The sequence below is a fragment of the Gavia stellata genome, chromosome 1 (assembly GCF_030936135.1).
Source record: "Gavia stellata isolate bGavSte3 chromosome 1, bGavSte3.hap2, whole genome shotgun sequence".
In the NCBI taxonomy this organism is placed as follows: Eukaryota; Metazoa; Chordata; class Aves; order Gaviiformes; family Gaviidae; genus Gavia; species Gavia stellata.
The window spans coordinates 3,594,376-3,607,353 of NC_082594.1; the positions used below are offsets into that span (position 1 = coordinate 3,594,376).

A 12,978-nucleotide genomic window follows, 5' to 3' on the forward strand; every position below is an offset into this window, starting at 1 on the left:
CAGCTGAAATGTCAATTTAAAAGAAAATGTTTCAGCTTAAATTGACATACAGGAACAAAACATTTTGATTCAAAATTTCCCCTTGCGGGGGAGTAAAAAATATTTTTTTTGTTGTCAGAAACATTTTCTTCTGAATTGCACTGATTTTCATGAAACCAGAGTTTCCTGCAACAACAACAAAAAATCTATTTAATGCAAAACAGTTAAACCATTTTAGCACTTGGCATTATTGTTCGAATCCAGGCCCAAGTGCAGCTGGGCATGTTTGTGCTGCCATGCAGACCTAGCTAAAATATTCTTTGGGTTCATCCTTCTGACAGATGCTGATGAAGAGCTGGCACTACCATCACCATCACTATCACTTTCCTCCCCAATGGACTCCTGCCGAAAATGCACACATACAGCTCTGAGCTGGTGCCCAGTTTCACAGGAGATGATGGTCAGGATTCATCTGCCTGCTCAGGTTCACCTTCTGCAAGAGCTAAGAGGCTTCATTAATTATACTGCTTTTGGCTGGAAGGGAATTAAACGGAGGGTGTGAGCTCCTCTGCTGGGTTGGCTTCAAGGCGTCCGTCCTGATCTTACTAGTTCTTTGCTGTGCTCTTCTCAGATCTCATCCTCTTCAATACTTATTCCAGCCTCCTTCATGCTCCCCAGCTCTTTAAAAGTTGCTTTTGTCAGTGTCCTCTTTGTGCCCCTCAGGACAGATTTGAGTTTCCTGGTCAGTACATCTGGCCAGTTGTGGCTGTAAAACAGAGAAGAGAGGAGGAGTTAGCAACCCTGCTCACTAAGGAATAGCCTTTCATTTTGCATCATTTTGTGTCAGACAAAGCAGAAACATTCGACGTTCTCAAAGCCCTCAAGAAGCGTCAGGCGAGGAAGAATGTTGGTAGAGAACTGCAGGGATGTGGTGGTCCCAGTAGACCGTACAACCTCTGGAGCTGTTGCATGGTCCAATGGGATACATAGGGCTTTCATCCAAGGATATCCACTTCACAAATGTAAATTACATTACATAAAAACAACCAGAGGGCTTCAGCTGCTTCTGAAAAACATTCCTAACTGTGCATCACAAGCCTCATAAAACCCCTAGCTGGTAATAAAAGAGATTCCCTGTTAATCAGCTGGGCTTCTCTGGGTTTGAGGTCATTCACTGCTGCCAATGACAAATCTGAAGGTCCAGCTGCTCTGACAGCACCATGACCTCACCAAGCCCAAGACAGGATGGGCAGAGAACCAGAAAACCCTGACATCCATCTCAGATCCAGGTGTGGTTTTGCTGCCTTAGCCTGGCACTGTTCCTAAAAGAATAAGCTCTATTGAGTATCAGGACTTAAGAGCTGGCCTAACTGAGAGACTACGTGTAGATCCAGACTAGTAAACTGATGTGTTGGAACTGAAGAGGATCATTTGCTATGATGCTCCAAGTGTCCATCATGCCCAGGTTCTACCATCTGTCAGCAGGCACAGATTTATTATAACTTAATGGGGGTTTCAGAGACAAAACGAACATCAGGGACTTGTAGAAGGCCAAAAACTGAGTGAATGGCAGGGCTTTAAGTAGGTCTCAACTCTGCAGCTGTCCTGTCCTACATAAAGCATCATATGAAATAAAATTTACTGTGTATAATAGAAGAAAATATCATTCCAGCTGTTGTAAACTTAAAAACACCAAATGCTAACCCATACCAATAACACCGTTGTCATTGTATAGATATTAGAAAAGCTGAGAAATTGTTGTGTATCTACATATATATATGGTTTTAAATTTTACACACCATTGTTGTGTACAATGAGCAAGCAATTACTTTAGAAAAGAAATATATATAAAACTGACTACATGAAGCAGGGATCCTGTAGCAGTAGGACAAGGGGTAATGGTTTTAAACTAAAAGAGGGGAGATTCAGACTAGATAGAAGGAAGGAATTTTTTAGGATGAGGGTGATGAAACACTGGCCCAGGTTGCCCAGAGAGGTGGTCGATGCCACATCCCTGGAAACATTCCAGGTCAGGTTGGACGGGGCTCTGAGCAACCTGATCTGGTTGAAGATGTCCCTGCTCATTGCAGGGGGTTGGACTAGGTGACCTTGAAAGGTCCCTTCCCACCCAAACCATTCGGTGATTCTGTGATTCTATGATTCTATCCCAAGAGTGTAAGATATAAGGTCTTGAAAGGAGGGGAATGAATATTATTAGGCCCAAGGACTATTCACACTAATGACCAATTATTAATACAGAATTGTTAGGCAGCCTAATGAAACTTCCCTTAATGACAGCACAGGATGAGCTGTCTTTAAAGTGTCTATTACATATCTATAAAGTATATAAATATACTTTAAAATGTATGTAAGACTATAGCAAAGTCAACTAATAGCACTAGCACCAGAACCAGGTACGCAGGGTTGACCGCTCTGACACCCTGTGCTGTAACACTATATATCTAATGCTTTTTTGTTATTGTTCAAGGGAATTGTATTTTATTATTTGATCTAAGGTTCTGCAGATGGTGTTTGGTGGTCTGGTTACCTGTGCCTGAGGACTGCCTATTAAATCTGGATGCAACAAGAGAAGAGCCAGGATCTCCAAACTCAGCACACGTCATGTTCCCTTCACTCACACTCAGTGGGAGACCAAGGGCAGCCAAGGACAATCAAGGGCAAAAACCGGGGAAGGGATCTAAAGGTAAATTGCTGAATCTTAAGAAATCACCCAAATGTAACAAGCCAATGTGATTTAGGATTCAGTGGAGGATCCACCCTGAAAATTCATTCATTGAACTTTATGAGAAAGGGCTGATGCCCCTGTCAAAGACGATCATAAACGTTTTGCAACCACTAAGGAAACAAGGAAAAGAATTTTTTTTTTTTTTTTTTTTTTTAGGCCTTTCTGGTGTTGGATGAAGAAGGTATGCCTTCCAGTGTATTGCTGGTTGCTGGGAGATGTCCCTGCATACCAAAATAGAAGAAGTAGCTGATGCAGAATGGAAGAAAGGGGAAAGAGAAGAAAGATATGATGGGGAAAAAAAATCAATAGAAATGAGTGTTGGGTTCCAGCAATTCTGGTTTTAATCTTTGGAGAGATCATGCAGGCAAAATCATCTGAGATTATCCCTGCAGTGGGGCTGAAGGACTAAGCTGTAATTGTATGGGTTTCTGTGTAGGTGTCGGTTTAACCTTTGAGGACAGAGAGAATCTTTATCAAAAACCCTGTCCTCAATGAGCCTTCAGATCTGAACTGCTGGTCAGCCACACCTTGTTAGTCTATAGCTTGGCCAGCAAGATGCAATGATTTGGGTCTTTCCTGTACAAGAAAGAACCTTGAGGGATCTCCTGTCACTAAGCTGAGTTCATGGGACGAGAGGTCAGAACAGAGGGAGAGGCAAAGTCTTGAGAAAAAAAAAAAAGGAGAGAAAATAAAAAATTGAGTCTCAGTACTTTTAAGTGATCCCTGACTGGTCCTTTGTCCATGCAGGACACACTACCTGTATGCTTATATATCTATAGATCAGCAAAGAGCAATACAGGTGACACTAAGATTTATACACCATGGATCCCTCCGTAAATACAGCGGCTACCAATCACATTGGGATGAAATCTTGCCTCTTTGAACTCCACTATGATCTCTGACTGACCTGCATGGGGTCTAAGTCTCACCTCTGAAGTGAGATCAATCTAGGGATCACAGGGAGTCATTGACCTCTCTGTGGGACAGTTCTCTGCTGGGCCTTGCAGGAAAGAGAGAAATCCCTTTTTCCACCTCGGAAGCACTGTAAGATGCTAGGGGTGGGATTCAGCTGCTTGAGGATACTGTCCAGCAGTATTTGAGATGCCATGGTTTATCCTATGTGGTCTTCAGCTGCTGTTTTATCTGCCAGCCTTGCACAAGTGTCTCTGACAACCGTGGTGCTCTGGGCTGAATCCCACTTGCATGAGTGGGTTAGTAGGTCCATGTTAAGCTCACAGATCCTGCTGCAGGACAAAATATAAGGCTCACTATTGGTATGGATAAAAGGTTTATCTTCAAGTAACTGGAGGTGCACTTTGGTGTTCCTCATGCTTTGCTGCACGTTTTTATCAAGATCCAGCCAGAACCATCACTTGTCTTCAAAAAGACGTGCCCAGCAAGGACAACAGAGTCCACAGTCACTCTTTCAAGGTTAAAGGATTTGCTTTCTGAGCATGAGGAGCAGAGTTTTGGCCTTCTTTTAGACTCCAGGCCAGATGAATGCTCCAAAAGTACTGAGATGGGGATCCTTGTCATATCACAGCAAGGACCCTGGGAGACTGTTAACAGTTTACAGTCCCAGACTAATGGGGCTGTAAACTGGGTGAATGGACTATAGATCGCTACATCTGAGATCATTGTAGAGCGTTCCTTTACTGCTATCAAGGAAAAACAAGGTTATTGATGGCATATTCCCTTTCATCATAAATGTCTAAGATAGATTAGCTGGAAACATCACTAAACCACCAAGCAAGCATGTGCGAATAAGTGGCTGTCGAGGACATGATTGCCTCCATTGAAAGCTTCATGCACGCAAGAAGGATTGAACTAGGACTGTTGAAAAGCTCCAGGTATAAACGCCTTACTGATTTTTCTGTTGTTTCCCATGAATTGAGCCAAGTGGGCTAATGAGGACCTTCTGTTCTCTATAACGTACTGCTAATCAGCCTTGCTTCAGTGCAGAAGTCTATGTCTGTGGGCGATATATGTACTAAAGGTTTTTGTATCAGTATACGTGGAGTTTTTGTCAAGTAGGTCTAACCCAAGTGAGAGATCCTCTTTGTCTCCGGCCTTGGAGGAGTAGCTTGTGCTCATAGGTATAAATCAGCAGGGCGGTCTTCTGTGCCTTGGAGCTTATATTTAGCAGTGAGTGTTCACATATGGTAGTGCTTATGCAGGCCTCTGCACAGTATGTCCCACATTTAAGTATTTTTTTAAATGAGGAATTTCTGCCCAGCTCCTAGAATAGGGAGAGCCTCAGACAAAAATTTAAAAATCTCTTAAGGGAGATAAAGCAGCCTAATAACACCCCCTGAATCTTTAAAAGTTGTGGTTGGGAAAGAGTAACACAGCCAAAAGCAGTGTTAGGTTTACGGCTGGACTTGATCATCTTAAAGGTCTTTTCCAACCTAAACGATTCTGTGATTCTATGATTCTGTGAAAAGTGATCGGCTGTGTTTTGTCCTTGTGAGAAAATTGGATAGAGCTTTAGTCTTTAGAGTAATTTATCAGCTTGATATGGTGTATCTTAGGGGTTTGTAACCAGCCTACACCTAGGCACCCTGGGCTTTCATCCACCTCTGCCTTTTTCTAAGAAAGTGGAAATTAAGTAAAAGTTAGTTCAGAGGCACTGAGCAGAAGCATTATTGCTGCCTTCAGATATATTATTAAAAAATCCAACCATACTGCACCTTCACAGGACCTTAGACTCTCTATGTGCATATGTGTTTGTATGCCGGCCTTGCTCTGGCAGCACTTACTTGATCAGGCAGCTCAGTTCATGCTATTATACTCCATGCAACTTCTGAATTCCAACCAAATCCTCCTAAATCCACATTTACTTCTCATAGCAGTAGACCATAGTGATGAATAACAGAGCTGCATCCTGTTCCATGTCATGAGATATGGAATGACACTAGGCAGGAGATATGCATGGCAGGAAAGAAACAATAGGCAATTTGGATTCTTCCCGGCTTGAGCTCCAGCTTTATCTCCGTGTTTACCATGGACTGGGCTCTTCCTGGCACAGTGCACATCCACATCCAGTGGATCGATAATACACTGCAGGTAAACACTGCAATACTGTATGTCTTTCAGGAATTAATGTGATAACAGGTCATAAATTTGCTAGGGAATCACCCAACAAGGCCACTACTGTCTTTAGACAGCTTTGCTGCTGTTCCAAGCACCTTTTGAATGAGACACTTTAAAAGAATAATACATATTTTTGACAGAAAAAAAAAAAAGAAAAAAAAAGGGCATGACACTAAAACCAGCAAAGTGCAGACAAATAACACAGAAGCAGACATTAAATAGCAGAGCTACGTTGGGACTGTCCTACAGCTACTACCTCAGATCTAGGCCCTTTTGCCAAGGAGTTTTGCAGCTTTCCTCCTTTTGAACTCTGCAATTTCTTCCGAGGGTAACCCATGAGCTCTACACCTGCAGTGAACATGTAGGCCATTAGAGAAAGAACCAGTTCAGTTTCATCTGCAATAAAGAACAGACCGTAACAGAGATCGAGTGAAAGGTAAGTGTCTTCTGGTGCAGAAAAGGAAAACAAATATTGGGCCTGGTTCCGATTTTATTTATTCCCCTCTTGTATCACTTCAGCTCAACTTAGTGCAAAGGGTGAGGTTAGCTAATTTAATTTTAAGTGTCCCGAAGTTAAGTGCCTGCTCTGAGACAGGCATCTTTTGTAATCTGTATAGCCAGGCACATCCAGAGGGCTCTTGGCACATCTTAGACACTTCTTCCAGGATGAGATGAATGACTTTGTTGATCGAGGAGCACAAACTGTGTATCTATCATGGCTGTATCCAGAATCTATTAGACAAGATGAATCCTGGGAGAATTATTCCATTAATTCTCTGATCCTCCCCTTCTTTCATCAAAGGGAAGAGCAGAACAAAACTGCTGTGAAGATCTTGCCTTCAGTTAGTTCAGCTCCTGTCTCAGTGCCTTTTGGTCTTCCAGGGGTGTTGCTTTCAGAAACTCTCAGCTCTCAAAGCTATGGGCCCATTTCCAAGTGCAAAACCTATTTAACTGTCCCTAGAGAGAGCCAGTTTTCCTTGAAAGCCTAGCACAAATTTAACAGCCTTTCCCGAGGGAGACTGGAGTCAAGTTTCATGTCTTTTGCCAATTCTGTCCTACAAATGGAAACATCTAACCAAGCTGTCCATCCATGCCTTACCTAAATCCTCAGCTCTGGGAACATCTTTCCTTTTCATAGAAACATTGATCCCTGTTTATAAACCCTCCCATCAGTGCTGGAACCTTAAGGGCTGGGTCCCAAGGAGGATATAATCCTGATAGGATGAATGAGGAATGGCTTCTTCTGGGAATCTACAACTCAGGTGGGATTCATCTCTCTGAAATCTAGCTACCTGCAACAGAGATGTCTCCATCTGAGCCAAATAACTTGGGGTCTCTTTTGAGCCAGTGGAGGGAAGCAGGCACTACTGGACCACAGCGGGGATTTATCCCAAAGTAGGTGTCCTCTGTGGGGCAGAAGAGCTGCACCTAGAAGTGCCTGTTTCGCTGCATTGACTCTAAAAGATGTGTAAGATGACCAGCTCACATGGAGGTGTCTATGCTAGAGGTAAATAACTTTTAATAAGATTAAATCCTAGCAGTTGGAGGGTGAAGAGGAATATTTTTTCTCCAGCCCCTTTATGCAAGCAGCAGCAAAATCCAGCCACACATGGGAAAGCGTGAGGGGCTTGTTCTTTGAGTCCACGCAGCAGGACTTCATCCACGGGGGAGTGGAGGAGGTTGTTGCCTGTTTCTGCACAATAGTGCAGCAGGTTGTGATCCACAGAAGGTGAAGACCTGACCAGGGTATTTGGGGATCAAGCACAGTATCAGATTGCCTGAGCTCCACCTCCAAACACTGCTCACACAAGTATCAAATAACCATTTGATGATGACTTGACATTCATCCACGGCACAATAACTAGAAGAAATATCCAGTGCAAACAGCACTGACACATCTCCTGAACTCGCTAATGTCTGAGCAACTGCAGATGGCTGATTCTGCACCCTCCATCCCAACTTCTCGCAAAACGCCTCTCTCTGAAGTCAGCTATTGTTTTTCCAAGGTCCTCTCTTCCCACCACCTTGTTTCCGAAGCCAGCAGGAGAAAATCTGTAAGGTCCTGCATCCCAGCTCCCTGGACAGTTAAGGAATTTGCTTTCTCTTTTCTGAATGTGGTCTGTTGCAATGATTTTTTTTTTGGAGCATTGGAAACAAAAGCCCCTGGTTCGAATCTTAGGCAGCCAGCACAGCTTCTAGTTCCCAGTTACAGGGGGAAAGGCTCAGACCCCCAGACAGAGCATCGTTATGACTTGGCCATGCTGCACCCTTTGGTGAGATGAAACTGCAACTCAAATTGCCTTGAGACCTGAGTCACATGGATGCAGACACAGTCTTCTCTGCCCTCCTTTCTCTTTCTCTTATCCCCGCTTCGCATAAACCTGTAAGCTGGAGCCACGTGTGCCTTACTGCAAGGTGCAGGTATCCTGGGCAGCCTGTTATGTCTCAGCTCTGTGGTCCTGCTCCAACCAGCCCTTGAACCCTTTCACTGACTGCTTCCTACACACCTTTGTCTTGAAACCAGTCAGGAACTCCTCTGGGGTTACTTGTTTCTGAGATGGTTTATTTTTTTTTAACCCATGTTTCATTGTACTCCAGTTTTTCTTACTTTAAATGGCTGGTAGCTTTGTAGAAACGGTTGGCTGGGGAACAGAGGAGGTTAAAAGCAGCTCTGAGATGGTTTCTTCTTGGTACTCTTCTCTTCTGTCCCTCAGCACTATTGTTCAGAAAAGACCTTTTGGGCTGCTGTGTCATGAGCAAGCCTGTCTAGATGGAACAAGGGAGAGCAACATACCCTGATCGGATAGACATCTCCCCTGGTCAGCCCATACAGCTGGTGCAACACCATGAAAATGTTCCTAGACTCAAGCTGGCTCCTGTTCAGACAGCTCAGGTCACTTGTCACCGGGCTTCCCTCTGCTTCACTTTTCAAGGGAAGTGTGGGCAGATTCAACAAGAAACACCCTCAAATGAACTCCTGCAGCCAGGACCTACTCTAGACAGCCTCTCCCGCTGTCGAGGTGCTGATTGCTGCTCTTTCTCTGTCCCTCTGCAAATACATCCTTCAAAGGGATCTTCACCTCCCACTTCACCTACCAGCCTGTCTGGGTGACACAAGAGGAACTACTGGACACATCCAGGCACATCTGGGCACACCTCAGCTATGCCTGAGGCCATACCTGCAAACCAGAATACGTTCCACAAAGCCAGCCAGGTCCTGAGCAGTTTCAGAACTAGCTTTCCCTAAATCCATAGAAATATCCACGGGCCAAAGGGTGATGCACTGAATCACATCTTCCAGCAAACAATGCCACTACCTGCCTTTGCTTCCCTGCTGAACACTGCATTTAGGGTTTCTTCCTATCAGCAGTAATTCTCTAATCTAATATTAGTTGCGTTAAAGGACTGAGAAATTTGGCAGATTAATCTAATATTCCAGCCAATTCTTCCAGAAACCTCAGCTTGCTCAAAAAGAGCTTGTTGAAATAGATCAGGTGGAGCAACCACACTCCAAGTCACCCTTGTTCAAAGGGAGGTGAGTCACTGGCTTTCATTCCCTTTCTCCCCTTAATCAGATTACAGAGAAAAATTCTTCTTTATCACCTGCATTATTGCCACAGCCATGACCAGAATATTCCTTTTTCTTTATTTTGCTATTGTATTAGGGGTTCAGAAATAATTTGGAAAGAAAGCATTGATTGTGAAGCAAAAAGCATCTGTCCTGACATTGGGTGATCAAGCCTATGAGCCAGAGGATGCTTTGATTTCCCCAAATAACTCTTGTTATATGTTATATAAAGTTTATTTAGGAAATGTTGTGATGCTGTTGTATAATTCCAGCTATGTAAGGACAACAACAGTTTTTCACTGCTGTTTGCTTCACAAGCTCTTTTATTTCTGATTTCAAAGTGCATTGGGTGAAAAACTTCAAATCGGAGCCTGAATGGAAATCCTTTCACTTATTTCCCCAGAGAGACACATCAGCAGCAACAGCAACACTAGAGACTCTCTGCTGATCATCTCCCACCCTGCCAGGGTGCCTCAACATAGACAAAGCAATGAGAGCTTTGTAGGGGGCAGAAGCAGCAGCCTTGTTGTCCTGATGGGTGTCTTTTTCCTGGCTTGTAAAAAGATGTTTCTCATCTAGTGTTGCGAGATGGATTCTTTGAGTACCCTTCACTGCTTCTCACCCATTTCATCTTCAAACAAGGATCTTAGTGCTTTCTCTGGGGTTGATCCTCATGTATGTCAGGACAGGAGAGCCAAAAAACTTCCTCCTATCCCTGGCTGCATCTACAGTTTTTAGTGATTTCTCACGTTAGGTTGTACTTATCATTGTGGATGGTGGTGGACTAGATGCTTTACGAGCCCTTCTGGTCTTAAGACCTACTCAATGATTTCATACAAGAGAAGGGATCTGGGTTGGATGATAAAAATCCAGAACTCTCACACGTTCTTTCCCTGGGCATTGGGTTCATGATTAAAAACTCTTGAGAGGACCCACGATCTGTATCTTTCTTCATGGAATTGTATTCTTTTTTTTTTTTTCTTCAGTTAACTTTCCATAGCTAATTTAAAATAATGTTAGAAAGGGAAAGTTTCCAGATAAAACTACCTCCTGGGATAGAGAGCTTCTGCTGCTTGAAAGCACTGTATTCAGTACCAGAGCAAAGGATTTCTGAAACAGGATGGTAAATTTGGAAAGTCAGAAGACCGAGTATGTCACTCATCTCCCTGGAACTGCAAATGAACATGATCCTGGCTCTTGGGGCTTTTTTTTGAATTTCATTAGCTATTGAATTTTTCCTAGTGCTAGATATTTTTTCAGTGCTTTGCCAAATGGATCTGTGATTTAATCCAGGTCAGGCTTGTACCTGCTAGATTTGTGTAACCTCATATCTTTTCTGCTGTTTTGGACTAGAGGAGTGCTCCGCCAGTACTCGCAAGGTACTGCCTGTCCCAGAGCATCACAGGATGCCAATTTCCAATATCACACGTTTATAAACTAGCAACTTCATGCTTTTTCCATGGCTGCTCTTCAGCCTCAAAATTAGTCTCCTGGTGTACCCCCAAAGAAACCTCACAGTCTTCATTCAAACCTGTCTAACTGTGAAATCTCAAAAAAATATCTAGCCTAGAGGTAAGCTGATGCTCAACTGCTCAGCATGCTTGTTTTTGCTATCTCATCATCTTGTTACACCTTCTCTGTGTCCACCCTAATCTGCTATTATTTCGTGTGGCAGGCCTTTGTGGAAAGTTTTTTTCTTTGCCTTCTGTAGCTATTGCACGATGGAGCCCCAACCCACAAGATCCTGAGACGCAGCAATACAAATCCTAACAAGCTGCAAGGAAGAAGGAGAAATAATATTCATCACAAGGCAAACATCTGCCAGGGAAGGTGTAGGAATTTGCCTTGGAGCAAGGAAAGCAATAAGGAGCCTATTGAACTGCCTGCCCTGTTCTATGTGGTACAAAGTTAACCTAAACCTCCCACCTAAAGCAGGTAAAACTGAGATTTGACCAGACCCAGAAAGAAGGAGGTTATCCCTCAAAAAGGAAAATTCTCTGGGGCAGGAACCAGCACTGTGATCTGGACATTAAACTCGCACTTTCCCTGTGTCCTGGGACTACTACTGAACCTCCACCCTACCCCAGAAAAAGAGCATGTTGAAGGGTTTTTTGCTTGATGTCCAGTAAGTTTTTTACTTCTGAAAACAGATCCACAGACCCTGGGCAGCTTCACATAAGGTTAATTTTAAGAATAGCCTTTTATTTATGCATGGTTAGAAGAAAGTAGGGGTGATAAGAAGCATATTAGGTCTTTTAATTGAACTACTTTTCTTCTGAATTAAAATGCTTTGTATCCTGTGTGAGCCATGTCACCCACAGCATCTGGGTCTTAAGAGTAAAGTACATTTATCTGAATGTCCTTACACAACTGTAAATGTATGAAAGCCTAGTGCAGACAGTGGAAATCAATGAGAATGTTCCAACTCATGCCTCCAATAAGTCTGTAATTGGGATTAAACAGGGAGGTTGATGCATGTCAACTAAATTCAAATTATGTAGGTGCAACAATTGTTCCTTTGTTAGTCATATGGTGGTGGCTTGAGATTTATTACTAGACAATCAGATGTATTCTCTCAGCAATTTTAGCAATACCAGAAGGGATTGTTATCACAGTATTTTACTGGACCATTAATATTAACCCAATCTCATAATTAAATGTTCTTCCATATTTTTAAATTTGCTGAAGTTTGGTTTCTAACTCGCATATAAACTCACCTTTGTAAGGTCAAGGAGTGTTCTCCAGGTCTAGGGTGCCAAGACCACTGCAAGCACAGTAGGATAATGAAGCTTGATTTGTCCCTAGACATCTATGAACAGCTCTATGAGCTACTTGATCATAGACCTGCTTGTGACTGTCTACCAGAGCTGGAAAATTGCCTTCACATGTCAAGAAATCCTCCTGCCGAGGACTGTGCTCACAGCTTTGATTGGCTGATGGGTTTTACGTCAGGGGAAATAAAAGGAAGTTAGCACTTCTTTTTTATGTTATCTGCTGTCTTTTCCACAAACCACTGCAGTGAAGGCCTGAAATACTCCATATCTCAAGGGCTATGACTTGTCATGGCAGTAAGAAACATGGAAGCTGAAGCTTACTTCATTGAAGCAAAACCCCTTTCCTTGTTTAATACTTAATGAGTGTGATTCCCTGTGGTGGTCTAAGTCATGAGCTCAGAGAGCAAGCCAAACTATGGACTGAAAGTCTCCAGCACACCTCTCAGAGGAGGTCACTAGCTTTGGTGAGCCACGAGGAATTAAGTGATGAGGAATCTGTGGAATGAAGTGATGAGGAATGTGTCCCTTGCTCTTATGAATAGGAAGAGAAAATCTGCTGCTGCCCACTGATCTCACCAGATATGAGGGACTGGGTTGTGCAAGACCTCATGGAAAGGGAAGCTCTAAACAGAAGATGAGTTGCTTCAGGACAGAGTGAAAAGATGAGTAGAAAACGACTTTTTTCAGCCACTTCTTCCTCGGTACAAAAGCCTGCAGATGAGGAAATTCCTACAGAAGTACATCAGGCAGTGTCTTCAAACCACCATATTAGCCAACATATAGACATAACAGAGAAACAACTTTCAACCTCTCATAAA

The 12,978-nt window shown here is 43.1% G+C and overlaps 1 protein-coding gene across 1 annotated transcript in view; it reads right to left on the reverse strand.

Annotated features, from left to right (window-relative positions):
• Nucleotides 1-606: 606 nt before the first annotated feature.
• GUCY2F (guanylate cyclase 2F, retinal) overlaps nt 607-12,978 on the reverse strand; it is a 46,832-nt gene continuing 34,460 nt past the window's right edge. The window contains exon 18 of the mRNA XM_009819639.2: nt 607-745. Within this exon, the coding sequence (XP_009817941.2) occupies nt 607-745 (139 nt within the window). The remainder of the gene's footprint in view (nt 746-12,978) is intronic.